Source organism: Rutidosis leptorrhynchoides, chromosome 9 (assembly GCF_046630445.1).
Source record: "Rutidosis leptorrhynchoides isolate AG116_Rl617_1_P2 chromosome 9, CSIRO_AGI_Rlap_v1, whole genome shotgun sequence".
In the NCBI taxonomy this organism is placed as follows: domain Eukaryota; kingdom Viridiplantae; phylum Streptophyta; class Magnoliopsida; order Asterales; family Asteraceae; genus Rutidosis; species Rutidosis leptorrhynchoides.
Genome location: NC_092341.1, coordinates 273,825,532 through 273,845,619, shown reverse-complemented (window position 1 = coordinate 273,845,619; position 20,088 = coordinate 273,825,532). Strand labels below are relative to the sequence as shown.

Sequence of the window (20,088 nt, the reverse complement as noted above, 5' to 3'; positions counted from 1 at the left end):
TTATTTAATTATTAATTATAATTTAATTAACATTTTAATTAAACTTATGATTAGTAATACTTTTATTATTAAAGGAAAATACTTATGATAAGTATTAAATTTAATTATGAGAAATTATTATAAGACTTATAATAAAGATTAAATAATTATTTAATTATTATAAGACTTAATTATTAGTTAATTATGACTTAATTATTAAATACTTATGATTTAATAATTTTAATTAGAAACTTATGATATGATTAATAATTCATTATTAATTAATAATACTTATGATATGATTTAAAATTTATTATAAATTAATAATATTTATATTATGATTGACATTTAATTAATTAATTAAATACTTATGTTATACTAATTATAACATTTCAACTTATATTAACTTTAATAATTCATTTTATTTAATTAAACTTATGTTAAGACATTATTATACACATTTGACTTTAAATAACATTATAACCTATGTTATTATTATAACTTACACTTTTAAAATTAATGTTGATTATGTTTGACCAAGGTTGACTTTTGAGTTGACTTTCGGTTGACTTTGACTTTCAGTTGACTTCTGTTGACTTTCTAAATAAGGAAACTTTCCTAACTTCAAAACTTTCTAAAAATAGAACTTTCTAAATTTGGAAACTTTCCAAAAATAGAAACTTTCCAAAAATAGAAACTTTCCAAAAATAGAAACTTTCCAAAAATAGAAACTTTCCTAAAATAGAAAACTTTCCAAAAATGGAAACCTGCTAAAAATAGAAACTTTCTAAAAATAGAAAGTGTGTGTCCTTATGCTGTTCCAATCAAACCGATGCTTGTTGAGTAATGTTCTATGCCTACTTGCAACATGTACAATAGCTATCATACTAAGACTTGACCTAAGTTAGTTATTTATATCGACCTGCTTTATTTATAGGTCGGCGTTGTGATCATTCCTGATCACTTTACTTCATTTGCTGTTCGCATGTTTGTGTGGTTACTTCGTTTGCTATTAAGGTGAGTTATAGTCCCATTTTCTATTTTAAATCTTTTGGGATGAGAATACATGCAATTTATTTTATATTTTGGACACAAGTGGAAGTTGGTTTAAATTATTCATTGTGAGTTGAACAAAAATATTCCCTAGTCTGGTAACTGTAATCACTGGTTTCTACTGGTGAACGCGAATCCTATGGATAGATCTATCGGGTTTGACAACCCCATTTCGAGCTAGTCGCGCTAGCAATTTATAATCGGAATGTTTAGTACTTCGTATTTTGTTGTAGATACACTTGTTCGGTGTATATTATTTATTGTGTTTGGCAAGGGGTAAATAAATGGTTAAGTGGTTACCAGGTGGCTCACGGAAAATGGAATAATGTTTTATTATATGTTTTCTAGCATATAATTTGGTGGTTTAAAAAGGAGTTTTATGTTTTCAAACATAAATTTTTATTGTTTAAATTAAATATTGTTTGCAATATTAAACCTATAATTCACTCAACATTTTTGTTGACAGTTACTCGCATGTTTTATTCTCAGGTTCATGATTGATTGCTTCCGCTGTGCTTAGAGAGTCTGCATATTTATGATGGCAGCTTTTGTTAAACATTAACTTGCATTCTATTTTGTTATATTAAAAAGTGGTTGTTTGTTGACTTTATTTTGGTCAACTTTTGGTTAAAGTATTATTGTATAGTTTTTCTAAACTTATACATCTTAGTAGATTTCCTTTATAGGTAATCATTTTTAAATAAAGAATGCAAGGTTGTTTTATTAAATTCATATAGAGTTTCGATCAAGCTGTGGGACCAAGTGACGGAGCCGTTAAGTGTTTTGACGGAGTCGTCACAGTTGGTATCAGAGCTCTGGTTGTAGGGAATTAGGCTGCATTGATGTCGTTACCCGGGTCAATAGGGTGCATTAGTGAGTCTAGTCTACAGCCCGGCCTATTATATATTATTATATGTGATTATTTGTGTCGTGTTGGTATGTATAATGTTATCATACATACATTTCTATTATGTTCTGAATCCGGGAGGAACTCCCATTCCGATTTAAACGTATTCTCCGACTCATGCGAGTTCATCTTTTATAGGAACGCCTCGGTTAGTGAAACCGAGGGGGTGACATTCTTGACTTCTGAAATTCTCGACATTTCTATGTCATAATTTGTGTTTATTGATATAACGTTTAAGTTACATTACGTGTTCTAGAATTCTTGGCATTTCTATGTCATCTATTATGGTTATGTATATAACGTTTGAGTTATATTACGCGAGATGTCATTCTTGACTTCTGAAGGCTCGGCATTTCAATGTCAGCTATTGTGTTTGGGTATATAACATTTTTGTTACATTACATGCCATTGTGCCGTTGTGCCTATGTGCTTTGGTTTTTGAACCGAAAAACGTCATCCTTGACTTTTAGAGATTCTTGGTACTTCGAAGACATTTTCATGTCACCATTACTCCTATTCATTACTTTCGATGTCTTTGTCTCTTGTGCTATCCTTAGCACATTGTTAAGAAATTGTTTTAGGGAAATTGTGTTGAAATTCGAGGTTGACCACGTGTCCTGACCTTATGTAGTGATATTGGAATGGAACTATGAGTTAGTGAAATATAATGGCGTCAGGCCAACGTGATTATATTACGTTAATTCATAAAAAGTCCCAATATTGTGACATGAGGAATAGAAAGCGAGTCAGAGAAAATTTGTACACCACTCATTCGGAAATTCTAATGTTATTACATGAGTAAGGAAGATACTCATTATCTTATTTGTTGTTATGCGAGAGACTCATCTAAACTCAACTACCTACCCCATGTTTTATCATTTATAATTCGCTTGTTAGTGATAGCTTCGCACGTGAATAGTTTTGACCCAAGGACTTGTGTTCTGATAAAAGTCAAGACATTATTTAACACATTGGTTTTCATGACCTCGTAGCATTTATTGAAGAGATGTCGCAAGACGATTCAAGTCCATCACCCGAGCTTTAACGATCTTACTTCAACTCGTAACCTCTGTAATGCGGATACCCTGCTTTTCATTTAAAAATTTTACACATTTGTGCAATTGGGCGGTTCTCACGAGATTTATTGGCGAATAGAAGTAATGAAATATTTTGTCATGTATACTATTTATAAAATCATATATGTACATATGAATTCAAATGGACTAATTTACCCTTACCTATTTTGGCTATTATACACTAAATTATACCTTCAAAATTATTTTAAAAACCACTCTTGTTGAGTTGTTTAGTTAACTCAAATTGATTTACGTAAAACGGTACACGTTGTACATACTTCTAAATTTACTAAGAGCTTCGTTCCATTTATGGGGTTACATCAGACGTTTCAAGCTTTTTCAAAACTCCTTTGATTGATTACATTAGAATTTTCGCATTACTCTACCGAGTGTTTGGATCACAGTTCTCCTCATCCTCCGTTTAAGGATGAAACTTACCATTAAGTTCATTGATAGAAACTCATACACCACTTTGGGGTCCGGCTTTGTAAATTTGTTGGAGAGTCTTTGCGCTCATTAGATTTTATCTCTTATGGTTGGACATGGCCGAAACGCGGACCGATAAATCAATTTTCTGGGGTACCCTCGATGGTCACCTTATTGTAGAAAAGGCGCTAGGCGGGTTCTACCCCAGCTGTTGTTATAATGGGTATCATGGATATATATTACTCTAGACCGTTTGAGGAGTTTCTACTCTCAATTTTCGCTGTCAACCGCAGCACCCTCGTAAACATCAATCCTAGGATTCGATACTTTAGGGTGCACGAAATTATTTTTGGAGATTCATCTCACCTGGAGTCGGCCATTCTTTATAACCCATGATTCGCGTTCTTTTCATCCGCACATAAATTTAAGAATATGGATGAATCCTAGACTTCCTCGCTCATTGTACACGGAAGTTCACTCTCGTTGAATTATCACACCTTTCATACGTCTTCCTTTCGGAAATATAATGAAAATTTACTTTGGAGTCCATGATCCTCGTTAACTCCTTTGAGAGAATTGCCTTAAATATCTATGCCACAGATGTGACTACTCCATATTTATTTCTTCCTTCATATTGCAACTTTATTTCATCCGTTCCAGTTCGTCCCCTTGGGGAGCTCCCGTTTTGTTCGATGAGAAGAAAGATGGTTCATTTCGTTTGTGTATTGATTATCGTGAATTGAACGAGCTTACTGTTAAAAAAAAACCGTTACCCTCTTCCGAGAATTGATGATCTGTTTCAAGGTTCGTCCGTTTATTATAAGATTGATCTTCGTTCCGGCTATCATCAGTTGCGTGTTAAAGAAACTGATATTCCGAAAACCGCTTTTCGTACCCGTTATGGTCACTGCGAATTTCTTGTTATAACGTTCAGATTAACAAATGCACCTGCTGTGTTCATGGACCTCATGAACCGTGTGTGTAGACCCTATCTGGACAAGTTCGTTATTGTGTTCATCGACGACATTCTTATTTATTCGAAGAGTGATGAAGAGCATGAAGAACATTTGAAGTTGGTGCTCGATCTGTTAAGAAAAGAAGAGTTGTACGCTAAGTTCTCTAAGTGTGCTTTTTGGTTAAGAGAAGTTCAGTTCCTTGGTCACATTGTTAGCAAACAAGGAATACAAGTTGATCCTGCTAAAATTGAGGCGATTGAAAAGTGGGAAACCCCGAAAACTCCTACTCAAATTCGTCAGTTCTTAGGATTGGCAGGTTACTATCGAAGGTTCATCCAGGATTTCTCTCGTATAGCGAAACCTCTGACTGCTTTAACGCATAAAGGGAAGAAGTATGAGTGGAAGGATGAACAGGAGAATGCTTTTCAGATTTTGAAGAAGAAACTGACTACCGCTCCGATATTGTCTCTACCGGGGGGTAATGATGATTTTATTGTTTATTGTGACGCATCACGACAAGGCTATGGTTGCGTTTTGATGCAACGAAAGAAGGTTATTGCGTACGCATCACGTCAGTTGAAGATTCACGAGCAGAACTATACAACTCATGATTTAGAGTTGGGGGCCGTTGTTTTTGCACTTAAGATTTGGAGACATTATTTGTATGGGGTCAAGAGTACTGTGTACACAGATCACAAAAGTCTTCAACATATCCTCGATCAGAAACAGTTGAACATGAGACAACGAAGATGGATTGAGACGTTGAATGATTACGATTGTGACCTTTTGTATCACCCGGGTAAGGCCAATGTTGTGGCTGATGCATTGAGTCGTAAAGAAAGGACTGAACCTCGCAGGGTTAGGGCCTTGAATATGACAGTTAGATCAAACCTCGCAAGGCAGATTCTTGAGGCACAACAAGAAGCCTTAAAGGAAGAGAATTTTGTGAAAGAAAACGTAAGAGGTATGGTTAAGAAATTTGAGATTCGAGCAGATGGTACTAGGTACTTTGTAGGACGTCTTTGGGTTCCGAAGTTTGGTGAACTGCGACAACTTGTTTTGGATGAGGCTCATAAGTCTAGGTACTCTATTCATCCTGGTTCAGGGAAGATGTACCATGATCTTAAGGAGCTATATTGGTGGCCAAATTTGAAAGGTGATGTGGCTACGTATGTGGCTAAGTGTTTGACCTGTTCTAAGGTCAAAGCTGAACATCAAAAACCGTCCGGATTGTTGGTACAACCAGAAATTCCCGAGTGGAAGTGGGAAGGTATCACTATGGATTTTATCACTAAGTTACCAAGAGTTTCGGGTGGCTACGATGCGATTTGGGTGATTGTAGATCGACTCACTAAGTCGGCTCACTTTTTGCCGATTAGGGAAACCGATTCCATGGAAAAACTCACCCGTTTGTATTTGAAAGAGATTGTTTCGAGGCATGGTGTTCCCGTTTCTATAATTTCTGACAGAGATAGTCGATTTGTATCGAGATTTTGGCAATCGTTGCAAGAAGCCTTGGGCACTAGATTGGATATGAGCACCGCTTATCATCCTCAAACGGATGGTCAAAGTGAGAGGACCATTCAGACATTAGAAGATATGTTGCGAGCTTGTGTGATTGATTTTGGAAATGGGTGGGATAGGTATTTGCCGTTAGCTGAGTTTTCTTATAACAACAGCTACCACGCAAGTATTAAAGCCGCACCGTTTGAAGCTTTGTACGGTAGGAAATGTAGATCTCCTATTTGTTGGAATGAGGTTGGGGATGCTCAACTTACAGGTCCAGAGATTATTCACGAGACTACTGAGAAGATTGTTCAAATTAAAGAAAGGTTGAGAACTGCTAGAAGTCGGCAAAAGAGTTATGCCGACAAAGGAAGGAAAGATGTTGAATTTCAGGTCAGTGATCCTGTTATGTTGAAAGTTTCACCTTGGAAGGGTGTGGTACGTTTTGGTAAAAGGGGAAAGTTGAATCCTCGATTTGTTGGACCTTTTGGGATTATTGAGAGAGTTGGACCAGTGGCTTATCGTTTGAAATTGCCACAAGAACTCAGTACTATTTGTGACGTTTTTTCATGTATCGAATTTAAAGAAGTGTTTGGCCGAGGCCAATGAAACTATTCTTTTTGATGAACTTCATGTTGATAAACAACTCCATTTTATTGAGGAACCTGTCGAGATTATGGATCGAGAGGTTAAGACTCTTAAGCAGAGTAGAATTCCTATTGTTCGAGCTAGATGGAACGCCAGGCGCGATCCCGAGTTCACTTGGGAGCGTGAAGGTTAGATGAGGCAGAAGTACCCGCATTTGTTCCCAAATGATGAGAAAACCCCTGCACCTGCTTAAATTTCGGGACGAAATTTCCGTAACGGGAAGGTACTGTAACGACCCTACTTTTTCCGTTATCTTTTACCGTTAATTATTTAACGACCGTTAACTGTTAGTGTGCCACGTCATTTCCATGACCTATATTATTATTTTTGTAATAATATATATATAATAATTATTATGTGTTATGTGGATATATGTATTCATATTTTAAATTATACGTTTCTACGTTCCGCGGATTTCCATCCGGCGAATCTTTTCGGTTTTTAAACCAACGGTCGAGCTTTCTGGATTTTTAAATCCTAAATATTTTAAATATGATATTTTAAGGTCATATTATTAATAGGTGTATTTATATTTATTTTTCGTCGCGCGTTCGTTATCTTTCCGGATTTTAAATCGCGTAAGCGTGTTTTCGCGTTTCGGGTTTCGTTCGGGCTTTCGGGCCATCAGGAAATTACATTTAAGTGAGATGGACCAAGTGGGGCCCACCCCACTAAAGAATTCGGCTGAATTAGGGAGGGGGAGCACTCCCTTGCTTTTCCATTTTTCTTGTTTTATTTTTATTTCACAAATTAAGAAGCCTAAACCTAAAATCCAATTTTTGCTCTCACCCTCTCCTCTCCCCTCTCCTTTGTGCCGCCACCACCACCACCATAAACCACCATGATCATCTAAAATTGTTACTTGGATCATTAAATCGTTTGCATAATCGTGTTCCTCTCTCCGTTCTCTACGCGATCATATACTTTGATTCTTGATTAGGGTATAAACCCTAACCCTAGATCTTTTCATTTTTATTTATATCTCTGTATTTTGATGTTATATGATTAGTATGATATGTATAAGTTGTTGTAATGTTGTTTGGATGCGTAGAATTACTCGTTTGTTCATGTTTTCGGTTTGTAAATTTTGGACAGCAGTTTGAATCGTATATTCTGACTATATAACTGATATGAATGTTAAAATAAAGTACATAAATGAGTTCCTCTCATCAAGACATTAACTTTAGACTCCGGATTCATGTCGTTTCGATTCCCGGAGCCCTAGATACGCTTAATTTGGTTTTTGTTAAAGATTGAAAGGTGTTTTTGGCATGAACAAGGTTGGGTCCGACTTTGTGACCATCCTTGGTGTCTTTAGGGTGCCTCATTTGGTTAGGACTGATGGTGAGACGAATATTCATGTTCGGGTCACCTAAATCCGAGCCACGGTTCACCCGTTTTGCCCGAATTACTGTTTTGAGTAAAATGATTTCCCAATTGAAGTCATGGCTGATATGCACGACTTAGGGACTGTTCTTGGAGTGTTCTTGAGTTCATAAATGTGTCGGGTGGTTTGAGTAGGTGAAGTTACATATGTGGCTTGCCCGAAACCGACACCCGGGGCTCAAGATACGACCCGGCGAACTTTTAAATTTATACTTATGGTTAATGATTCAACTTGTGATAAAAATTTATGGATTTCATTATTAAATAAATTACTTATGTTAAAGAAGTAATTATTTTATTTTAAGACTTTTAATATAATTATTTATTATATTATTTAATTATTAATTATAATTTAATTAACATTTTAATTAAACTTATGATTAGTAATACTTTTATTATTAAAGGAAAATACTTATGATAAGTATTAAATTTAATTATGAGAAATTATTATAAGACTTATAATAAAGATTAAATAATTATTTAATTATTATAAGACTTAATTATTAGTTAATTATGACTTAATTATTAAATACTTATGATTTAATAATTTTAATTAGAAACTTATGATATGATTAATAATTCATTATTAATTAATAATACTTATGATATGATTTAAAATTTATTATAAATTAATAATATTTATATTATGATTGACATTTAATTAATTAATTAAATACTTATGTTATACTAATTATAACATTTCAACTTATATTAACTTTAATAATTCATTTTATTTAATTAAACTTATGTTAAGACATTATTATACACATTTGACTTTAAATAACATTATAACCTATGTTATTATTATAACTTACACTTTTAAAATTAATGTTGATTATGTTTGACCAAGGTTGACTTTTGAGTTGACTTTCGGTTGACTTTGACTTTCAGTTGACTTCTGTTGACTTTCTAAATAAGGAAACTTTCCTAACTTCAAAACTTTCTAAAAATAGAACTTTCTAAATTTGGAAACTTTCCAAAAATAGAAACTTTCCAAAAATAGAAACTTTCCAAAAATAGAAACTTTCCAAAAATAGAAACTTTCCAAAAATAGAAACTTTCCTAAAATAGAAAACTTTCCAAAAATGGAAACCTGCTAAAAATAGAAACTTTCTAAAAATAGAAAGTGTGTGTCCTTATGCTGTTCCAATCAAACCGATGCTTGTTGAGTAATGTTCTATGCCTACTTGCAACATGTACAATAGCTATCATACTAAGACTTGACCTAAGTTATTTATTTATATCGACCTGCTTTATTTATAGGTCGGCGTTGTGATCATTCCTGATCACTTTACTTCATTTGCTGTTCGCATGTTTGTGTGGTTACTTCGTTTGCTATTAAGGTGAGTTATAGTCCCATTTTCTATTTTAAATCTTTTGGGATGAGAATACATGCAATTTATTTTATATTTTGGACACAAGTGGAAGTTGGTTTAAATTATTCATTGTGAGTTGAACAAAAATATTCCCTAGTCTGGTAACTGTAATCACTGGTTTCTACTGGTGAACGCGAATCCTATGGATAGATCTATCGGGTTTGACAACCCCATTTCGAGCTAGTCGCGCTAGCAATTTATAATCGGAATGTTTAGTACTTCGTATTTTGTTGTAGATACACTTGTTCGGTGTATATTATTTATTGTGTTTGGCAAGGGGTAAATAAATGGTTAAGTGGTTACCAGGTGGCTCACGGAAAATGGAATAATGTTTTATTATATGTTTTCTAGCATATAATTTGGTGGTTTAAAAAGGAGTTTTATGTTTTCAAACATAAATTTTTATTGTTTAAATTAAATATTGTTTGCAATATTAAACCTATAATTCACTCAACATTTTTGTTGACAGTTACTCGCATGTTTTATTCTCAGGTTCATGATTGATTGCTTCCGCTGTGCTTAGAGAGTCTGCATATTTATGATGGCAGCTTTTGTTAAACATTAACTTGCATTCTATTTTGTTATATTAAAAAGTGGTTGTTTGTTGACTTTATTTTGGTCAACTTTTGGTTAAAGTATTATTGTATAGTTTTTCTAAACTTATACATCTTAGTAGATTTCCTTTATAGGTAATCATTTTTAAATAAAGAATGCAAGGTTGTTTTATTAAATTCATATAGAGTTTCGATCAAGCTGTGGGACCAAGTGACGGAGCCGTTAAGTGTTTTGACGGAGTCGTCACAATTACTATGATTATTTTTACCAAAATTATTATTTTATTTTCATTAAAACTATTATTATTATTATTATCAGTAGTACCTATATCAATATTACCAAAAATAATTATGTTTATGAAAATAAAAGTTTTAAAGATATTATTAAGGTTGTAAGTATGTTTTCAATCAAATTAACAAAGTTTATATAAATATTCATATATAACATGTTAGCTATTTTTATTAAAATACTAATCAAATATATATTAATATATCTATATAAATATTAACATTTCAATATATATACAAACTAGATAAGTATAATATATAATATATAAATTTGTTCGATTACGATTTTACGTTTTAATATATATACAAATAATATAGGTTCGTGAATCCAAGGCCAACCCTGCATTGTTCAATATAGTCATATGTATTTTTACTACAAAATACATTGGGTGAGTTCATTTGATTCCCTTTTACTCTTTACATTTTTGGGACTGAGAATACATGCGCTACTATTACAACTGCTATATTAAATGCTTTTGAAATACATTTTGAACTGCGAATACATGAAATGCTTTTATAAATGTTTGACGAGATAGACACAAGCAAAACATTCCTCGAATGAATTATGTGGACGTGATAAATGCCACCATTGAATTATGTGGACGTGATAATTGCCACAATTGATATGAATATTTTTCCCTTGATTATTATTGCTTGGTAACCTAAGAATTAGGGAACATCACTAATTTTGAGAATTAGTGCACGCCTAATTGACGCGAATCCTAAAGGTAGCTACCGGGTTTAACACCCCCACCCAGAATGTTCACTGAACGGAAGGGCTAGTGGGCATGATGTTTAGTACTTCGAAGTTTATATGATTATTATACAGAAGAGATGTTCTGTTTTGAGATATTATTATGCGCATTATATGTTAAGGTCGGTTACCAAGCCAAGCTATGAAAGCAATGAAAAGTGAATGTTATATATCGAGAGTATGATTTTATACACAGTTTATGTGTATGTTATTTTTGTGCACAAGATATGTGTACGGTTACTAAGATTTACGAAAGATGATTTCGTACACGAGAAAGGTGTACTGTATTTAAAAGATATCGCATGTACATTACAGGTGGGTATAAGATTCGGGCCCATTTGTACCATGCAGGATTTAAATCTTGTGGTCTATCAAAATGATGAATTTTATTGTTTTATGATAAACCTATGAACTCACCAATCTTTTGGTTGACACTTTAAAGCATGTTTATTCTTAGGTACGAAAGAAATCTTCCGCTGTGCATTTGCTCATTTTAGAGATATTACTTGGAGTCATTCATGACATATTTCAAAAGACGTTGCATTCGAGTCGATGAGTTCATCAAGATTATTATTAAGTCAATTATAGTTGGATATATTATGAAATGGTATGAATGTCGTCAACTTTCTATGAAATGAAAGTTTGTCTTTTAAAAACGAATGCAATATTTGTAAAATGTATCATATAGAGGTCAAGTACCTCGCGATGTAACCAAATGTAATGTATTCGTCCAGATGGATTAGGACGGGTCCTTTCACATGCTTCACCAACAGACTGTAATTTAAAGACTTGAAACCTATTATGAATATATATGATTCTACTTTTCTAAAACATTTTATGATATAACGATTTCCATTATTTTAACCTTTAAACAAAATAATTCTTAAATATATTTAGTTTTGGAAAACAAAATTATCATATTTATTTGATTTAGTTTCAAACGTACAAAAACGTTTTCAGTTTAAAAAGAACTTTATTATTAAAACGTATATAACTTTTATAAATATCTAGAACCACTTTTGACAACTCATTACTTAACCAGTATGATAAAGATAACGATATTTATATTTTATTTTATTAAATATATATAACGATTTAAATTAATATTATATATATTTATACGCGTATTATACGTACATAGTTATACTTTTACTATACTTAAACTTTACCTTTACTTTATTTTTACTTTACTTTAACTTTAATAATTCACTTTAATAATTCATACTTTAATAATTCCTACTTTAATAATTCACTTTAATAATTCATACTTTAATAATTCACTTTAATAATTCATACTTTAATAATTCAAAAATCTATTATAAATAGAATTCAATAGGTTTCATTATTTCATAGAAACTTGAAAATATTTTCTCTAAACTCTCTCAATCGATTTACATATATATATTTACTCCGTATTATTTCAAGATATTATTAGTATACATAAAATATTACGACGGAGTGCTGTCCGAGTGATTTCGAAATTGTTTTTCGAGCGGGATAGAGCTAAGAAAATTATGAGTTATAGCTATGGAGGTTATGGGTATGGTTCGGGAGTATTGCTCGTAAGTCAAACTAGTGTTTATCATCTCCGTTGCATCTATGTATTTTTCCTGCAATATTGAATCTCAATATTGATACGTGAGTACTCATAATTTAATTTTTATATATTAATAGTGTATCCCTGACTAGTGCTCGAGAATATAGGATTATGCATGCTTGTACTTTTGATATTGCCATTAGATAGGATATGTTGAATCCTGAATTAGTTACGTATGCGGTTGAGATAAGGTATAAGATATGCATGTCATTGGAAAGCTAGCGAAAAATTAAGAACTTTTCATTTAGATATCGAATGGTTTCGATACGGATTTGAAGTTATAGTCAATTGAATTTTTGTATTATTATTAAAAATGATTATTATTATCGTCGTTATTATCGTCGTTCTAGTTTTATATTATTATTATTATTACTATTATTATCGTTATCAATAAAAGTAATTATCATTAAAAATTGTTATTTTTATTATTATTACTATCGTTATTATCGTTAAAGTTATAATTAGTATTATTATTATTATTATCTAATTATTATTATTATTATTATTATTATTATTATTAATATATATATATATATATATATATATCATTATTTAAAAATGGTTATTGTTATTGTTATTGTTATTATTATTATTATCATTAAATTAGTTATTAGTATTATCGTTAATAATATCATAGTAATTATCATTATTAGTATTATTTTAATTAAAACTAATATTAGCAACACCTAATTATTTTGATTACTATTATTATCATTATTATGAACACGATATAAAAGACGATTAAAAGCTATTAAACGAAACGATTAGGAAATAATGAGTATGAGTATCATGATGAAATTAAAATATTATAAGATATTGATTTAGATAAAATTATCGTTCTTATTATTTTTATCATTACTATTATTATTAAAAGTATCGTTAGTATTAAAAACTATCATTTTAATAAATAATATCATTTTAATAGAAATGTCATTGTTATTATAAAATATCATTATTATTATCATTTTAAATAGAATTATTATTTTAAAGTTAATATTAAAAAGTATCGTAAATATTAAAGTTATCATAATTAGAATTATCATTTTATCATAATGTCATTTTTAGTAATTATAAATATTGATATTTTTATTAATAGAATAATAATTATTATTACAAAATATTATAACTTTTACTTACTATTATTATAGATATTATTTTATCAAATAAATATGTGATACAAACATATTTTACTACGTGTAATAAAATTACTTTAATAATACCTATCATATTATCTTTATGATATTAAATGAACTCTATAAATTTTATTACTTAATATATATATATAAGTATATTTTATTATATAAATTTTAATATAAAATTTTATTTATTAATAAATGAATTATATTATTTACTCTAATAAATCTTTTAAAAATATTTAAAAATATAAAACGACGATATTTAAACTATATATTAATCATGTATAGATTTTGGAAATTATTTTGAGTCAAATTGACTTTTGTTGACCTTTACATATTATTCTCGAGCATTAGGATTGTGATACACTATGATTTGACCTAATTTGTTAGACAAATATTGACCAACACATAAATATATATAATTAATTTAGGTTTGTGAATCCGAGGCCAACCTTGCATTTGTTCAATGACGTTATATGTATTTTTACTATGAAATACAGTATGGTGAGTTTCATTTGCCTTTTTACCCTTTATATTTTTGGGCTGAGAATACATGCGCAATTTTTATAAATGTTTTACGAAATAGACACAAGTAATTGAAACTACATTATATGGGTGAATGATCGAAGCCGAATATGCCCCTTTTGCTTGGTAACCTAAGAATTAGTAAACCGATCTACTAATTGACGCGAATCCTAAAGATAGATCTATTGGGCCTAACGAACCCCATCCAAAGTACCGGATGCTTTAGTACTTCGATGTTGTTTTTATCATGTCCGAAGAATTTCCCGGAATGATAGGGGATATTCTTATATGCATCTTGTTAATGTCGGTTACCAGGTGTTCACCATATGAATGATTATTTTTGTCTCTATGCATGGGACGTATATTTATGAGAAATGGAAATGAAATTCTTGTGGTCTATTAAAATGATGGAAATGAATGATTATGATAAACTAATGAACTCACCAACCTTTTGGTTGACACTTTAAAGCATGTTTATTCTCAGGTATTAAAAAAATCTTCCATTGTGCATTAGCTCATTTTAAAGATATTACTTGGAATCATTCATGGCATATTTCAAAAGACGTTGCATTCAAGTCGTTGAGTTCAGAAAAAATTATGATTAAGTAAATGACAGATTAGATCATTTATAGATGGATATTACGAAATGGTATGCATGCCTGTCAACTTTAGATGTAATGAAAGATTGTCTTTTAAAACGAATGCAATGTTTGTAAAATGTGTCATATAGAGGTCAAATACCTCGCGATGTAATCATATGTTATTGTATTCGTTCTTATGGATTAGGACGGGTCGTCTCAAACAGATTGCGCTTTATCGTCGTGGGCTTATGCTGGATTTATTATGGGCGCTATTGATGCATGTAATTATGTTGCCGTTATCCTCGACTATGCATGTAATTGTGCGGCCTTTGTGCACTTTATCTCTTGTCTCACGATCTCCAGCTCGATTCCTTACAAAGTTCTGTTAACTTTCTTCAGTGGTAAGTAATTCTTCCCCGAGCTATGTATTTGTGTGGCCATTATCCTCAACTATCATGTTGTACAATATCACACAACAATACAATATTCCTCTCATCTTGTTGACACCGTGTACTCCTCCATACATTTGTAAAATGTGAAATCTATCCTGAAGAACATCGAATTTTCTCTCGACATCCTTAATTGCACTTTCTTGATATCTTTTGAATTTTGCACGTGACTCATCAGTTGGAGACGTAAATGCATTGATTAACGTTACTCAATCAAGATAAATATTATCCGCTAAATAATAATCATTTATGTATTCATAACCGTTAACAGTAAATGGTGCTTATGGCGCAGTTCCATTCTTTATTTCATCGAACAATGGAGATCAATTCAAAACATTAACATTGTTGTTCGCACCCGCTGCACCGAAAAATGCATGTCAAATCTATGTATCATATGAAACAACGACTTCAAGAACTATGGTCGGGTGACCTTGATGACCACTAGCATATTGGCCTTTTCACGCAACCGGACAATTATTCCACTTTCAATGCATGTAGTCGATGTTTCCGAGCATACCCGTAAAACCATCTCATTCTTCATGAATGTAACCTCGACCCAGTGAAATTCTTTGATTAAAACTTTCACCCTCTTCTCGATCTAATTCTTCGACGTATGCTCGCAAAAGATTCAATTCTTATTCGTCATCCGAATCCGTAGTATCAAAAATTATAAACAAAGATATTGCATAATGAAAATTGTTTATAAATAGTATACAAATGGTGAGAGAATTGTATGTAAAATGATAAGTGAAATGACGTATTTATAGGTAAATAATAATATTTTTATATTATAACTTTTATAACGTTATTATATTTGTTTTAATTAAACGGTCAACCGAGCTGGCTTCATCTGATTTGATACTCGCTGCAACAAGTTACTAATTCTTCCTGTGATGCTCTTCATCACGCCACTGGGATTCCCACCCATCACGCCACGTTACTGGCGTGATGGTAGCGCTAAGGTGGCTATGCGGATGGGTTACGCGCGTTAATACAGGTCCTATTACGCCGTCACCATTGGATGAAGAGAAGAAAACAATAAGAATCACTTCATCGAATACATTTCGTGTCAATTGCTCAAACTATTGTTTCAAAATCTCCAAATTCAAATTCTTTTGTTTAACCAAAGTAAATCTCTTTCCTTTCAGCTGGCCTTTTGTCTTCATTTTGTAGTGAAGGCGTCTAGAAACGGAAAAAATATCTAATATGGTTCAAACACTTTTGAAATAATGGTGAGGAACAAAAGAGAATAATAATTTGATGGTGGGAAAACAAGAGATTTGCAATTTGATGGTGGGCTAATGAAGCAAAAGCATCTTTATTTCTGTTTGCATCTCATAACACGTACGGAACTCACATGGCACCACCTCTCTATTTTGTTTTAAAATTTAAATGTATTTCACAAATCATTTTCAACTTTATTACAGTAGTAGAATCTATACAAATCAACATATTCTAGGTTGAACTGCCCAAATAATGGCCTTTTCCCAGACTTCCACACCTGAAAAATGGCCCCTCTTCTTCATTTTCCCATTTAAGTAAAGGGAGCTGATACGTACACCACTTAATTTTTACCATACACCACCAAAATTTAATTTTGGACCATTTTACTCTTTCTCATAATTAATTTAGGGAAAAAGGCCTTGAGTTAGAAAGGGTAAAATAGTCAAAGATTGTAGTTTGGTGGTGTATGGCAAAAAACAATTGGTGTACGGATCGACTCCCGTAAGTAAAACCATAATAATCAAAAAGAATCGGTCACAATTTCTATTCTCCACTATTTTTTCTCATTTTTATACATTTAAGACTAAGGTAAAAGTAAAGATAAGACTAGAAAGTTTACAAAACGTAACCGTAACTTTTTTGAATTATGCTTTTTTTTTTTTTTTTTTTTTTTCTGAAGACGATTGATTTGGACGGAGAGAGTAAATTTTATATTGTTAAAATTAAAGAAGCAAGAGTTGAGGGGGTATGAAGTGAAAAACACCAAACCCCATAAACAAACACACATTGCTTTTTCCGTCACACTATTTCCGACGCAACATCATGATGAAACGACATCGTTTGTGTTTGGTTAAGTTCCCCATTGTTTGCTGCTTTTTTCGATTTCCATACGTTGGAAAAAACCCAATAACGTCTTTTTGTTCAACAAAGACCCTCCACACGTGCATTCCTTAATTTGTAACCTGTGCCATTTTTCTTCTTTATTTTATTTTATTTTATTTTATTTTATTTTACTTTATTATATATATATATATATATATATATATATATATATATATATATATATATATATATATATATATATATATTGGTTTTCCGTTCACAAACACATACTCCGTATTAGCATAAACAAATATTATAAATACAACTTGCCACTTTTATTATTTTCCAACTTTTCTTTACTTTAAACTGTATTTAACATTATAATAATTTATAATTATAATTTTTATTTCAAATTTAGAATTACAATAAAAAATGAAGTACGAAATTCAAATTCATGTCCGGGATTATAAAAATTCAAAAATAGTGTACTCCTAAATTCTAAATTAATAAGGGTGAATATTTTACACTATTTAAAATTTCAAATTTACTAGCTTAGCCGTTAGGTGTTAAAAATTCGGTATAACATTAAATATCTAAATCAATAATGTATACTTTAAGTAAATGTAATTAAATGCTAGTTTTATCAAGGACGCGTGACTAGCTAGAATTAAATCCACAGACGATTTAACGATTAACAAATTACTGAATGAAACAAGGCACACACAAACAAAATTTGGAGAAGCAATATCTTTATATAAATAATTGTAGATTTGTAGTAGAAGTACGTAATAAATTGTACTACGTACAATCTAATTAAAATGCATAACTTAAATGTACTATCGTTAAATGCAACTCATTTATAGAGTATATGAATATGAATATGAATTTTTCTTTTACACTATAAAAAGTATATACTACTAACAATTCAAGTAAAGAATTAGTTGTCAAGACTAGCACGTAGTAATTTCTTTTCTTTTTACACGAAACTTATTATTATACATTTCTCAATTTCCTATTTTTTTTTTTTTTAAAGAAAGAATCTAAATTTCTGTCGGTTACCGTCAACTCCGGCGTTAACTCCGTCAAGATTTTGAGACAGATTCCACAAGCTTTCCGATCTTTTCCACCAACTCCGGTGATATTTTCTTTACCGGTTTCTTTTCTTTCACTTGCTTAAAATCAAACCCGAAAACATCCGAAACCTCTTCGGAGCTCCACCCGGCTTTCTGGAGCGACTCCGATAACCGATTAGCTTTCAATAATAACGCATCAAGTACCGCTTGATTATCCAACAATACCATCTCCCCGTCGAAAAACCCGGAAGAATTCACATCCACTATTTCCGCCACGTCAGCTTCATCCCACCCACCTTTTTTCAAAACCGACCCGATTTGTTCCACATACGTATCCACCCATTTCGGTACCCCGGATCTTGGTATTTCATAATACCGATCCGGCGATGAAGAACACGATGAACACGTGTTTGAATTCGAATTCCTCCTTTTTCGGTCGACAGCAGCATCACTCCAAAACTCAATCCAACGTGGCGTTTTCCCGCCTGCAACGGCGTCTAAACTCCGTCTACAAATATTATTCGAAACATTTTTATGATTGCAACAAATTTGCTTCGTGATATTTTTAGGATCCGATTTTGCAAATAACGTTGACTTTTCACGGTCAAAGAAGTCAATAAGGTCAAACCCACAACAAAATATTTGATTCTCATCAATGTAAAAAATAGGGTTTCCGGCTAACGTAGGGTTACACGGAATGTAACAATGATTAAAAACAGGGACTAAAAGTGGGGCCCTTTTTAGCGCATTTCTCGCTATTTTCATTGCTTGTTCCGGAACATTTGGCCGTACACCCCAAGATTTAGACCATAGTGCGTTTCTAGCTATATGAAATGATATAGCTGCTATAGGTAGATCAAGTGTTGCGCGAAGTTGTTGACGTGCTGAACCGGTGGATCGCCAATCTGGGAAACCCGGTCCGACCGGTAACCCGGCTGAAAGAACGGCTTTTAAGTCAGGTGGAAATGCGAACCCGAACTCAGCTTCGGCACGTGCGAATTCTTTGTCGGATAAACCTTGTTGGACTTGTATGTTGGAGTTTTTAAGGTGGGTTAGTACTTTTTCGGCTAAGGTGGTGAAGGAGATGAGACTGTTGCGTGCCGGAAGTGGGGTTGAGGGTTGTGATGCGGCAGCTCTGGCGGAGAGACGGCGGAGTCCGGCGAGGTGTGCTGGGTTTAAACCGGTCATTCTACGATCAACGTCCACCATTTTTAATTTTTTTATTAAAATGAGATGAGATGAAATTATATAATAAAGTGAAAGGATTTAGGGAAAAAGAATGAAACGCAGTCGGAAAAATGAAAACTTTATGTGAAAGAGAGAGAAAGTGAAGAAGTGATATAATGGTGAAGTGAAAATAGGGGAAAGAAAAAGGAAGGGATGATGGGTCGATTGTAAAGAAAGGTTGGGTATTTGTAGCAACTGTAATGGTGGGTCCATATTGGTTTAATTAGATCTTGCTTGTGATTGTTCATTTCTATTTCTATTTCTATTTCTGTTTCTGTTTCTAACAACGAGTATTTATTTATTTAGTTCTATTTTTTATTTATAAAAATTTATATAAAAATTGGTGGCTCAACACTTGGATCTGCTCGTTTGTTAGTTGCTAACTTGCTATGGTGGGTTTCACCCTGTTGGTGAAGGTCACAGACGGTGACCAGAGGATGGTAAGTCAGAGGTGCTGGATTAGGGGTTGGGGTGAGTGTGGAGTTCGTAGCGGATTGGAGTTAGATTGTTGTCGTGGATATGTTTGCCGGTATTTTTCTTTCCGT

The 20,088-nt window shown here is 32.3% G+C and overlaps 1 protein-coding gene across 1 annotated transcript; it reads right to left on the bottom strand.

Moving 5' to 3' along the window:
* Positions 1-18,133: 18,133 nt before the first annotated feature.
* LOC139867083 (uncharacterized) lies at positions 18,134-19,688 on the bottom strand. Its single transcript, XM_071855411.1, has one exon. The coding sequence runs from the start codon at positions 19,523-19,525 to the stop codon at positions 18,326-18,328; it is 1,200 nt and encodes a 399-aa protein (XP_071711512.1). The 5' UTR covers positions 19,526-19,688; the 3' UTR covers positions 18,134-18,325.
* Between the last annotated feature and the right edge of the window lie 400 nt (positions 19,689-20,088).

What these genes read in the sequence shown, in the direction of transcription:
- LOC139867083 (XM_071855411.1), bottom strand. Translation starts at nt 19,525, where the DNA reads ATGGTGGACGTTGATCGTAGAATGACCGGTTTAAACCCAGCACACCTC.